General features: G+C 41.0%; 1 protein-coding gene across 4 annotated transcripts in view; it reads left to right on the top strand.

The window, feature by feature from the left end:
• The window catches only part of runx1t1 (RUNX1 partner transcriptional co-repressor 1), a 99,655-nt gene that overhangs the window by 63,866 nt on the left and 23,431 nt on the right, over positions 1-12,358 (top strand). For all 4 annotated transcript variants that reach the window (XM_041809447.1, XM_041809445.1, XM_041809446.1 and 1 more), the window contains exon 4: positions 5,868-5,957. In XM_041809447.1, coding sequence (XP_041665381.1) covers positions 5,868-5,957 — 90 coding nt within the window. The remainder of the gene's footprint in view (positions 1-5,867; positions 5,958-12,358) is intronic.

Raw genomic sequence — 12,358 nt, 5'->3', positions numbered from 1 at the left:
CCCCTGCTCTAAGAATTATGATGAAGTAGTTGACATAGTAGAGTGCTATGCACTTACTGTGCTTGCAAGTGCCCAATATTATGTCAGTATATTTCTTTGTTCATTAGAGTGTAACTATTGCGAAAAAATCTGAACATTTCTTATTTTTTGTGTCACTACATTGTTTGTAACTACCAACACAGTAACTGAGGAGAGAGGTAGTTAGGGGAGCACACAAGCAAAGCAGTCCAAAGCAGAATTTCACCCCCTCTGTCTTTGTTTACATTGATCCTAGCAATGACATTTTGGTTGGATGAGAGCTTATCAACCAACCAATTATCCAGCCATCTAGATGTTTTACCAGCATGCTTAATGAGTGTTTTGGTCAGTGGAAGGGGGTTTGGCATCAATTCTGCAAAGCCCCTATTAGCATTGGGTGGTGTTAATTATATAATACCCTCTCCAAATTTTACCAGGGTATACAGTATTAACGCTTGGTGTTTAAAAACACATTATTTAAGCGTTTACAGGCATGCATGCGCAATCACAGAATGCAGAGCATGTGCCTCTACCAACGCTCTAGACAATGTTTGGGAAGGGAAGAACCTTTGAAAAAAAATTTGGAGGGTGATTGGATGAAGATTCTGTCTGTCACATCTTTACGGGCCAATCAGAGCAACAAAACACGTGACGTAGCCGCATGAGGTGCGCCACACTACCGATGAGTACTCTCCATAGAGAGCTACATAACGCAAACCATGGCGACTGTAGACATGTCAGTACACGACTTTTGTCGTTTTTGAAAAGAAAACAACTCAGTACTGTTCTTTGTTCCTCTTTTGATGAAGAAACGTCGTCAAGTTCTGATAAAACTGGCACTTTAACAGCATCCATGCTAATCTCTTCCGCGTCTTCTCGCTGCTTGCTTACGTCACGAATGTGCAGCGCTCGAAAGCACTGCCCCTTGACACTGATTGGTCCTGTCACTTTATTTTTCTGAAGATTATTTTTTGGGAATTTTATGCCTTTATTAGACAGCAGAGGATAGTGGATAGACTCGAAAAGAGGGACGATAGAGTGGGGAAAGACATGCAGCAAAGGGCCACAGGCCAGATTCGAACCCAGGCCGCCTGCCCACATGGGGCGCGCCTTAAACCACATCAGCGTGCCCCAGTCCTGTAACTTTCCAACCAGGCCCAAACTGTTCAGATTGGAGCTTTGCAGGATGGATTTGCCAGTAAGAAACATGGAAACGGGCGAATCCATCTGCTTTGCAAGGTTAATTTCATACAGGAAGCTCATGAAAAATTACAGCATACTTCAGCACCTAAAACAACCAACAAGCACTGATTTATTTCTTCTACATTTCACATAGAGGGGTAAAGATGAGTTTTCATTTTTTTAAAACCTCTACATGGTTTTAATTTGGTCTGGTGTGGCTGCTGCAGAACGCATAGGATCATATCGCGGTAGGCACCAGGCCATGATGCAAGAGGATACAGTATATGCGCCAGTTTACAGTGCATGCAGGAGTTTGTTGTTTGTCAAATTATCCCAACATCATTTAGACTTCTGTCATCTATTTTAAAGCATCTTCACACACAGTTAGTGGTGCTGCCAGTGGAAAAAGACACATATTCACTCATCTCACAGCACCGTCTTAATGACGGTAATTAAAACAATACCATAGCTATTTTTACCTCCCATTCATAGACCCTTTCTTATCTTGTCATGGCTCTAATATATGATATGTCTCCAACATGATATGTCCCAAGAAATCCTACCTTAGCTCTACACAACAGAAGGAGAAGATATGCAGTCTTTATTATCATACAGTAAATGTAAAAACCAACAGACTAGCACTCTTTAGACCTGTTGCTTTAATATCACACTAGGAAATGTGGTGCAGGTCTAACAGTCTGACTCAGCCAGTTACAACACTGAAATGCTATTTTTAATTTACCTGATAAATAAGAGTAAGTTGCCAAAGAAATAGCAATTGCAGCTTTTAAAAAGTAAGATAAACCCATGTCTGATATCACTAGCGGGGTCTTCTAAATCTACATCAGTGTCTGAATTCACTTTAAATGCAGGACATAAACAGCCTACATGCAAGGTGTTACAAAAATGAAACTCTGTGTTCCCTCCTTCAGAGATTTGTCTGTGGTTAAAATAAATAGCATGATGCAAATGAAGCTCACAAACATCAGAATTCAGACATTCATCCGGCAGAGATTGGATAAGACAAATTTGTTTCTCCAGCTTAGCTGACATGGTTCTATGAAGAAAAACATTACAGATTTATCATGTTTGTGTGCTCTTAAAAAATGAGCGGAACAAGCGGGGGAATACAGAAATAGTGATTGAATGTTGTGCAGAAAAAAGGAGGAGGCGGAGGAGATGGAGGGAGGAATTTTTTTAATTAGCCTCACAGAGCATAGCCTCCTTTTGGCTTCACTGTGTTTATTTTTCTCACCGTCTGCATGCGCACATGCCTCTCCTGTGTCATTTTGGCTCGCAAACCCCCCTCCTCCTCTTCCTATCTCTCCTCTTCTTCCTCTCTAGCTCGGTGTCTCTCCATCCCTTCCCTCTGCCTTTTTGAAAAGAGTGACACCGTTAATTAGCCGGTTGTGTGCTGCAGAGAGGGAGAGAGGGAGACTCGGGAGGTTTCACTAGCTGTCAAGAACAGCCCCTACGCAATCTGGGCGAACAGATGTAAGGCTGAATGTAACAAAATTCAGGTCTGGGAAATAACGCCGACAGTGTGGGGAGGAAAAAAAGAATATCTGCTGCCTTTTTTTATGTTCTCGTCTCACTTCTTTTTTTCCCGTAGTTTGTATTTTTGCTTGTTGTGAAGGAGATCCTTTCCCCATGAGCACACTCACCTCGTCCCCCCTCCTCACGCTTTCTTACTCTGCTGCATCTTAGGAGAAGTTCATGTTGGAAATGTTTTAAAAGTGTCACCAGCATGTTGACAGCCGCTGATCTGAGTAACAGGTGAGCAAAGGAGGAGATGCTGAAATGATAATCTGCTGGGTGGAAGGGCTGACAAACTGAAATGTGTAACCTAGTTTAGACCCCCTATTGCTCCAAACACACAGGCATACACTCCTGCTGCTTTAAGCATGCAGAAACACACACATACCTGCACATAAACCTGGTACACAAAATATTTTAGTCACTTATTAAACCTGGTAAAAGGACACAGGTTTTTGGTTGTCATCAATGACACAAGGTTGAAGCTAAATGGACTTCACTTCTAACCCACACTGATAGCAGAGACTGCTAAGAGCAAAAGTAATGTCAGTTAAGTAAAAATCTGTCATGTAAAATACATGACTGCATAAATATTCACCCATTCAAGTCAGTATTTAGTAGAGTCACCTTTGGCTAAATCACAGCATTGGATAGGTCTCAATCAGGCTTGCATATTTGGACACTGCAACCTTACTCCTTTCTTCTTTGCTAAACTACTCAAGCTCTGTCAGGTTATAGGCGATTAAATCACAGATTCCCTGTTGTATTGAAATCTGGGCTTTGACTCAGCCAGAACATTCCTCTTGTTGTCTTTAAACCATTTCTGAGTAGCTTTCACTGTTTGCTGTGGCTCAGTATCCTGGTGTTCTGGAACCGTAGTTCTCTTGCAGACTGAATAAGATTGTCCTCGAGGATATTCCTGTTTTTAGCTGCATGGATTTCCCCCTCTACCTTTACAAGCCTCCTAGAACTGGCTGCTGAGAAGCATCCCCATAGCATGATGCTGCCACCACCGTGCTTCACAGTGGCATGGTGTGTTTGTGGTGATGTGCAGTGTTTGCCGTCTTGTCTGATGGCCAGAAAGCTCAATTTTGGTGAACTCTTTCTTCAACAGTTGCTTTCTCTTTGCCATCCTCCCATTAAGCTTTGAATGGTAAAGAACCCTGCCAACAGTCTCTCCAATCTCAGCTGCTGAAGCTTGTAACTCCTCTAGAGTAGTCATAGGTGTCATTGTGGCCTCTCTCACTAGTCTCCATCTTGCACGCCCACTCAGTTTGTGAGGACAGCCTGATCGAGACAGATTAATATATGAGCTGTATTCCTTCCATATCATGACGATGGATTAATCTGAACTCTGGGGGCTGTTCAGTGCCTTGGAAGTGTTTTTGTATCCATCCCTGTCTTATACTTGCTTGCTTGGAGTGTTCTTTTGTCTTCATGGTGTAATGGTAGCAAGGAATACTAATTATCCAGTGACTGAACTTTCCAGACACAGGTGTCTTTAAACAACAACCACTTGAAACACTTTCACTGCACTCAGGTGATCCCCATTTCACTAACTGTGGGACTACTCACCCCAATTGGTTGGACCTCTGTTGAATTAGGTCAGCCACTTTTAAGAAGGTGAAATTTTATGCAGTCACCAATTTTACATCACAGTTTTTTATTCAAATGACATTACTCTGTAAAAATCTGTTTTCACTTTGACATTAAAGAGGTATTTCTTGCCATTTCTTCCGTCAGAAAAGCCAAATTGTATTGCCCATGATATATGTTGATAAAACGTAGCTGCCACACATGAACATGAATACAGCAGAGTAAGCTTTTCAGAATGTTTGATGGTACTTGGCAATAGTAGCTTTAAAATGATCAAATCAGTTATTTTAACGAATTATATGATTGAAAACACTGAATCTTTAGATATACTTGATCAGTTTAAGAAGAAAAATGCACAGTTCTATCAAAAATTGTGTGCCTTATTGTAGCCATGGTATCAAATATTCATTTGCATGTCCTCTCTGTGCATGCGTGGGTTTTCTCCGGCTTCCTCCTACAGCTCAACGACATGCTTGTTAGGTTAATTGGTGACTCTAAATTGGCAAGATTGTGCATGTGCCTGGTTGTTTGTCTATATATGTTAGCCTTATGATTGGCTGGCGACCAGTTTGGGTGTGCTTCGCCTCTCGCCCCATGACAGCTGGGATGGGCTCTGGCCTTCAAACAGGACAGGCAGTGCAGATGATGAATAGTTGGAGACCCAGGCTACCACAAAAGTAGATCCATGAATGTAAAATTAACAGGCTTTCAAATCATTAATGGGGTATTTAGTGGATTTTTAAGTTGGTTTTTATGAGGTATTTATCAAATAAGTGTATCAGTGACAGAATATGCTGGTCAGCATGGCTGCTTTATGGGAAACAGGTTAGAGTGCTAGCGCTATAACACACAATTTACGTAGCTAAGTCAGAGAAAAATAAACTACCTACAAATCAAATTAAGCAAAAGTGGCTTACTGACAGCAAAGAGCTGTAAAATGTTCATACAAGGCATTCCCTTTATTGATTTTTGATCATTTTATGCTCAGATTAGCTAAGTCATGTTGTAAAATTAGCCTCATTTGCGGTAATGTACAGTCTAGCATTTTTAGCACCACTCCAGCTGGTTCCTCAATAAAGTGGTCATGCTGACCTGCATTTCCTGTGGCTTTTTGACATGTACCTCACACAACCTCATAAAAAGTTGCTCTTAAACATTTAGATAAGAAGCACATTTATCTCTTTTAGCAGAGATATAGGTCAAAGTCCACCATGGCCAACGATCATGTCAGAGTTTAAAAGAGACCAAATCTTCTAAAAAAGAAAAATGAAGCCCATTTCTCCTTTCCTGCTGCATATTTCTTTGATGATGTGACTCCTGCATGTGTATTTGTTTTGTTAATTAAAGGAGATGTGTGTCTTTGTTTTCTGTGGCTCCTTGCGCCTCGGCTCGCCCCATATGCTCCCTATTAACAAAACCCAAAACATTCACTGCAGGCTGGGATCTTGCTTAGCTTCCAATAAGTAATATTATCACATAATGCCTTCCACATGGGCTCATGTGTTTTCTCTCCGTCTCTCTCTCTTTTCTTCCAGAATTCCACGCTAACCATCGAAGAATTTCACTCCAAGCTCCAAGAAGCTACCAACTTCCCCCTGCGACCGTTCGTCATCCCCTTTCTCAAGGTAGATGTTTAAGTCTGCAATCACTGCTGAAGGTTTGCCTGACTGATGGAGGAAATCTGGAAGATATTTAGATCGCTCAGATCAAGATATGCATGCATGGATTTATAATACTGATCCCTTCTGTTTTTGGACTGTTTCTTCCTTTTGCGTCTGTATTTCTCTCTCTTTTTTTTTTTCTACCAACATTCACTTTAAAACAATGCTCCTATTCTACCTCTCACATTGTCATCTTCTTATTTCTGTTTTACCCAATCCTTGCATTGCAACACTTAAAATCACAGTTCATTTTTTTCGTTGTTTAATGGTAAAGTGATGGCATTAAATCTGCCCTAACTACATAAATTGTGCAGCAGTAATCCTCAACTCTGAAAGTGGAGTGATGTTAAATTCCCTCTGGGTTTGTTAATCTCAGCTCTGTGTTTACATAGACAAAATTACACTTTCTTCAGCGTGATGAAGATGTTCCAAAAAGAGCGGCCTTGTTTAGTCTATAATTATTAATAAAAAACATAAAAGAATCAACTTTGGGCTGCATATCTGAATTAAAATCAGTCCAAGCTGCTGTATACAGTTGAAGCATTGAGTAGCCTGCAATTTTCCTGGAGTTCTTGCCTGCACAGTACATCAGTGCCCATTTTTTTCTTGGCAAAATCTCACAAATTCACACTAGAATTTACAAAATAGCATAAAGATGCTGATAAAGTGCTTGGATGAAAAACTGCCAGTCTTCACCTGCGTTTCACTGCCTCTACGCGTCTTCTTGCCTGGGTTGATCTGCTTGGTGCAGATTGACACAAATGGGCAGCAGGGTCAGCTGAAGTACACTCCACAGGTTTCACCAGTGGAGTAGAGCAGAGTGGCACTTCTCGCATTTATTAATTTAAACCTATTTAACCTCATTGAGATCAGTCATCTCATTTACAAGAGTATCCTGGCCAAGACAGGCAGCAGCACGATCAACAGAGTTTCAGACATGACAGAGCAGCTACAGACACAGATCACCCAGAGCACAGTCATTCATCAAAAACATCTGCAACCTGATGCATTTTCCTCCAACACCTTCAATCTACTTTCGAAAGATTCAGGATTCCCAGACGCCAAGTCTCCTGTAGTAGATTCCTTATGCAGGAGAAGTGTACCTGAAACTGCTTCAACCCATTCACAGATGGACTTCAGGGACAGAGAGCAGACAGCAAGACTGTATCTTCCAGCACTTTCCAACTGGATAAAATCACACAAGTATGATGGAAGCAGACTGAGTATAAGGATATGACAGGGATTTAGCCTATGAGTGGTCAAAGGGAGGATTTTAGATTTGTCATAAACCTCAGTGCCCTGTGGTGTACAGTATCCAGAGATTTAAGGCTTTGAGAAGGCATGCCAAGTTGCAGAGTTTGCTGTGAAGCCTAAAGATTCAGTAGAAAGGGAGTGCACGGCACAGGCAGACTGTGTGGACATTGGATTAGAGGAGGTGATGCACTGAAGGACAGGGGAGTTACGACCAAATAAAAGCTTTATTCTGACCCAGATCAGTGGTTCTCAGCTGGTCCAGCCATAGCACCTACCACCGCTTCTGTAACTGCAACTCAGATTTCAGAAATGTTTGAAATTAATACAATGAAAAATGTTGCTGTTTGGACCTTGGATGGAACAAAACTTATGACTGAACAAGGAGAGAGGCAGAGACTTTAAGAGGACTTATATGCAAACATTTTAGTTCACTCTGTAAGACATTAGAGGTTAAGACTTTATCATAAGAAAAAACAACTTTCTTTAAGACTTAGATTCCATCTAAGAGTGCAGGATACTTCAGTGAAGATCTCAAGAAAACATCAAAAATTTACTCTTGTCCAGCAAAACAGATTAAAATGAATAGACACGTCAACCCCGGACTTCTATATATCCTAGATATTTAGGCCAGCTTTTTTTCAGGAACCAGTTTGTGGCTGAAAACAGCCCCACCACCCACTTATGGGCCCTGACCCACCAGTTAAGAACCAACGGCCGAGTTGGTACTAAAGTGAAATGTCTATATCCATCTCTTAAGACTTTAAGGTGAACCAATAACATAGCACAATGTTCTAGAATAGTGATTGTCAACACAGGGGTCAGGACCCATTAGGGGTCGTGAGAAACTGAGAGGGGGGTCTCCAGATGCCTTAAAAACAAGGACTAATATTTTTAAATTAAATATTTGTCACTGTACACCAATTCTGCCAAATTTTATCCAGTTTTTACCCCCCCCTTACCAATTTTAACACATTTTTGCCGCTTAAAACCCTTTTTTGTCCATTCTGAAACCCTTTCCACCACTTCTTCCTGCCTGTTTTTGCCACTTCTAAACCGATTTTTGCCACTTTCAACCTATTGTTGCCCCCGTTGACCCATAATTGCTCTATTAACCACTTTTTATGCACATTTTTGCCCATTTTAACCACATTTCACTATTTGTCATGCCCATTTTTGCCAGTTTAACCCATTTCTGCCATTTTCTGCCTTTTTCTCTACCTCATTAATCCATTTTTACCAGTGTCAACCAATTTTCTTCCCATTTCACCAAATTTTTCCCAATTTAAACCCATTTTGGCCACTTTTTATACATGTTTTAGCCACTTTAATCCATTTTTTCCTCTCTTTTGCCACTTTTATTTATTTACCAGTTTAACCTAATGTTGATATGTTTGGCTCATTTTCTGCCTCTTTTATCTAGTTTTTGCCAGTTTAACCCATTCCTGCTACTTTCAAAATCCCATTGTACCACCTTTTCCACCAATTTTTGACATGTTAACCAATTCTAATTCTGTTTGTAAGAAAAGGGATTGACATTTTGAAGTAGGCTATTTACTACAGCACAAAGAATTTAAAAAAGAAGTTTATTTGATAAGAGTTGTTATTATTCAGGTTAGATATAAAATATGGAAATCACAGCTCAACTTTACAGTTGATCATGATTTAGCTGACCTCCAAGGTCTCCCAGTTTGGCTGGGCCCCAGAATGCTCTCCCTTTTATCCCCCCTTGTGGGCAGCCTTGTCTGCACATGATTTTTCTTGATTTTGCATGCTGTGTTTAAACACCCTAAGGGGGTCCCTGATCTCTGGCACCTTTATTTTGAGGGTCACAGGCTGAAATGGTGGGGAAACACTGCTCTAGAGCAGAGTACAGAGCATGGACTTGACTGATACATCTCCCCAGATGTGTTCATCTTGTTTGTCATAAAGTCTTGATTCCACTAAGCCACATTCTCTGTGATGTTTCCTATTTAAAGGCCATTAGCATGGCATGCTAGCAGAGGAAGGAGCACTCTCGTCTGTGCTTCAGCTCATTTCTCGTGTTGTTTTAATCACATTTTTTGATGACTCAGGGACTTAGAAATGTGGAAGAATTGTTTCTTTTTTCATGTGCTTTGTGGCTGTTTTGTTCTTGAAAGGAGAATAACCTGAGCGTCTGCTGGCTCTGAAGAGCTAAGCAGTGTGGAGGTCTGCTGCTGTGATTTGTTTTTAGTAGTCAAAGATGAAAAATGGGTCCAGCCTGTGTATTGAGGGATGTAGTGTGCAGCAGCAGTTCAGATCTTGTTATTGGGTCTTTGTGAGATCAATATCAGCATCTTACTGAGAGATGAAGAGCAGAGACTGGCTCAACATTTACACCAGAGCTCACTTGTTTCCATTAGACACTTCTGATTTGATTTCATTTGTTTTTCTTTAATCGTCTCCTTGATTTTTCGTCTTCCTGATCTTATCCGTCCCTTTTTTAGTGGTCTGCTCCATATCGACAGGCACGTGGAAACGGGACTCGGAGTGGAATATTTCATTTTTTACACCGTCTGAAGCGGATGCATGTGTTTACAGATGTTAGCAGGCATTAGAAAGCTGATATTATCCACTGAGGAGCAGCAGAAACCAGTCCCACCTGGACAAACATGGACTACCTGCCTCCTTCTGTACGTCACTCTCTCATCTTAACTTTCTTCCTCCTTTGATTCCCCTTTTCATTTGTTCCCCCTCCATATTTTTCTCCCTTCGTTGTCTCTGTTTACTGCGCCCCATCCCTCCATCCTCCCTTCTCGTCTCCTCGCCAGATGGTTGGTGTATCACTGGGATGGATGCGGAATCAAAGATGCAACTCTTTTTTTCTCCCTCCCTCTCCTCAATTGCTCCTTCTCTCTCTCTCTCTCCCCAGTCTAATTTTAGTGTCTTCCCTCTGAGGGGCCTTTAATGCCAGCGAACATATGGTAGCAGCAAGCAGTTGGGTGTAGGGGAGCTTTTATAGGTGCATCGATGCACAGCTGCAACAATGCACGTCAGAGTTTTTCATTACGTTAATGTTAGACCAAGGCGACCCCTCCGATTCTCCCCCTTGTCCAAACCCACTCAGCTCCTTTCCTCTTCTGTTAATACTAAACCACAAATTGGTTGGGACTCTTTACTGGAAGGAGGCAATCATAAACCACACAGCGCCAGTGACGTGATGTGTTGGCGGGACGCCCGCCACACGAGACACCAGGCAGGGAAAGAGTAACGTCTCTCCGTTTGGAGGTTCGGGTTTGCACTCGTCTCAGACGTCAAGTGTTTGTTTTTCTTGTGTCGAGCTGAATTGATGTGAGGATTTCACACATTTAGCTTTAAAGAGCTGAGGAAGGAAATATTTACATGGATGTTTAAGTCACCTATATTCTCCTCCAGACTGCAAATTACACAGAAAAGTTGAGTTGATGAAGTACAGCATTCCCTGAATGTGGCATCCTCTGAATTGTGTTTTGGCACCGTTTGACAAAATGACACATCCAGTATTTTCACAATAAATCATCCTGGGCGGAGTGTCGCTGCGGCTGCTGAGCACTACTTTAATTTCTCTCTTATGCAAGTGCAGATGTTGGTTTCTTTAGCTGCACAAATGGTTGCACTTATGAAAAATGATCAGGACTCCTTGGCGGTTGCAATTTCTTGACTCAGTCTTTTTGGTAATGCATCGCCCATGTCTCCAGCTTTTTAGGATGACCTCTAATTAATGAAAAATGAGTTCAGCGGGGTCAAAGCAATCTATTTTACGCTCTTTTTTCAGGGGGTAATTATGATCATAAACTATTAACGGACCATTAGCTCAGGCAGGTAAAAGGAAGAGCGGCACTTGGCATTTCTCTTAATACAGCCAATTACTGCAGAGGGATCTGTGTGATTATGAAACATAAATATCACATAACTTATCCAGAGTTTTTTTTTGTGAATGTATGCACTTGCCTTGGATGAAAGTGAATGTTTAAAAAAAAAAAACACCTTAAAGAAAGAGAAGAGCTTACAGGTTTAAACTGCAAAAATAAGAAAGAGAAAAACAAAGCAAGAGACTTAGACGGAGATTATGTTCCCAAGGACAAAACAAAGATTAACAGGTATAAAACTTTGAAAAAGATGGCCTCCTCCAAAGGTTCCTGTGATGTAGCTCGCCAAAATAGCCCCCCACTCTCAGTCTGGAGCCGCCTGATGCAACGCTTTCATGTCCTTGCTCTAAAACGCGCCCCATCAGATGTCTTTGAAGTCAACGCGCTCATACCTGCACAACCCTGTGACTCCGCACAAGAAAGCAGACCCCTTGTTACGCTGTTTCTTTAAAAAAAAAAAAGTTCTTTAGAGAAACTTCTGAGGTGTTAATGCACTCGGGGTCACAGGAGGTGGTGGTGGACCAGTGGTAATGAGAAAACAGGGAGCAGAGGACACAGGCAAAATGGATCTCTTGTTCTCTTAAATTGGTGTTTTTAGATGAAAAGGTTTCATTGTGGTATAAATTATGCCTTTTGAGTTTGTAGATAGAAGGAATGCATTAATGATTCATTTTTGTTGTTGTAGAAAAAAATCATATTTTCAAAGTACCCTGGAATATCCTGGCAGGATGTGTACATTTCAACAGCATCTTCTCTCTTTTGGAAACTTAAGATTGTGATTAAAACAATGTAAACTGAGTTGTATTTGCATTTTCCTCTTTTGTGCAAATCTCCAGAGTAAATCTGTCAACACAAGACGTGTCTGTAAGCTCTGCTTTCAGTCTGACAGTTCATCACATCCCAAAATAACCAGAAAGGAAACAGAAAGTGGCTCAGAATGAATGTGTGACTTAGAAAATGGGAGAATTTATATTCATATACCTTCTTCTCTGCAAAGAATTAAAATAAACAAATAAAACATACTGGTTTACCAAGCTGTATACTCTGGTGTTTAAACAATGCAGCAAATGCAGAGGTGCAAAGAAGATGCAGTTTCTTGACTGTCCTCTAGAGGCTGGCTCCAAAAGTCTAGGAAGCTCCATTAGGTCTTATAGTAAAATGATCATTTTTATTGCAGAAATAAACACCTTTAAAGCATGCTATATATCACTAATTCTGTGTTACAAATGGGTTTAAAGTGGCAAA

This window comes from Cheilinus undulatus, linkage group 16, assembly GCF_018320785.1.
Source record: "Cheilinus undulatus linkage group 16, ASM1832078v1, whole genome shotgun sequence".
NCBI lineage: Eukaryota > Metazoa > Chordata > Actinopteri > Labriformes > Labridae > Cheilinus > Cheilinus undulatus.
This window is presented reverse-complemented; position numbering and strand designations above follow the sequence as displayed.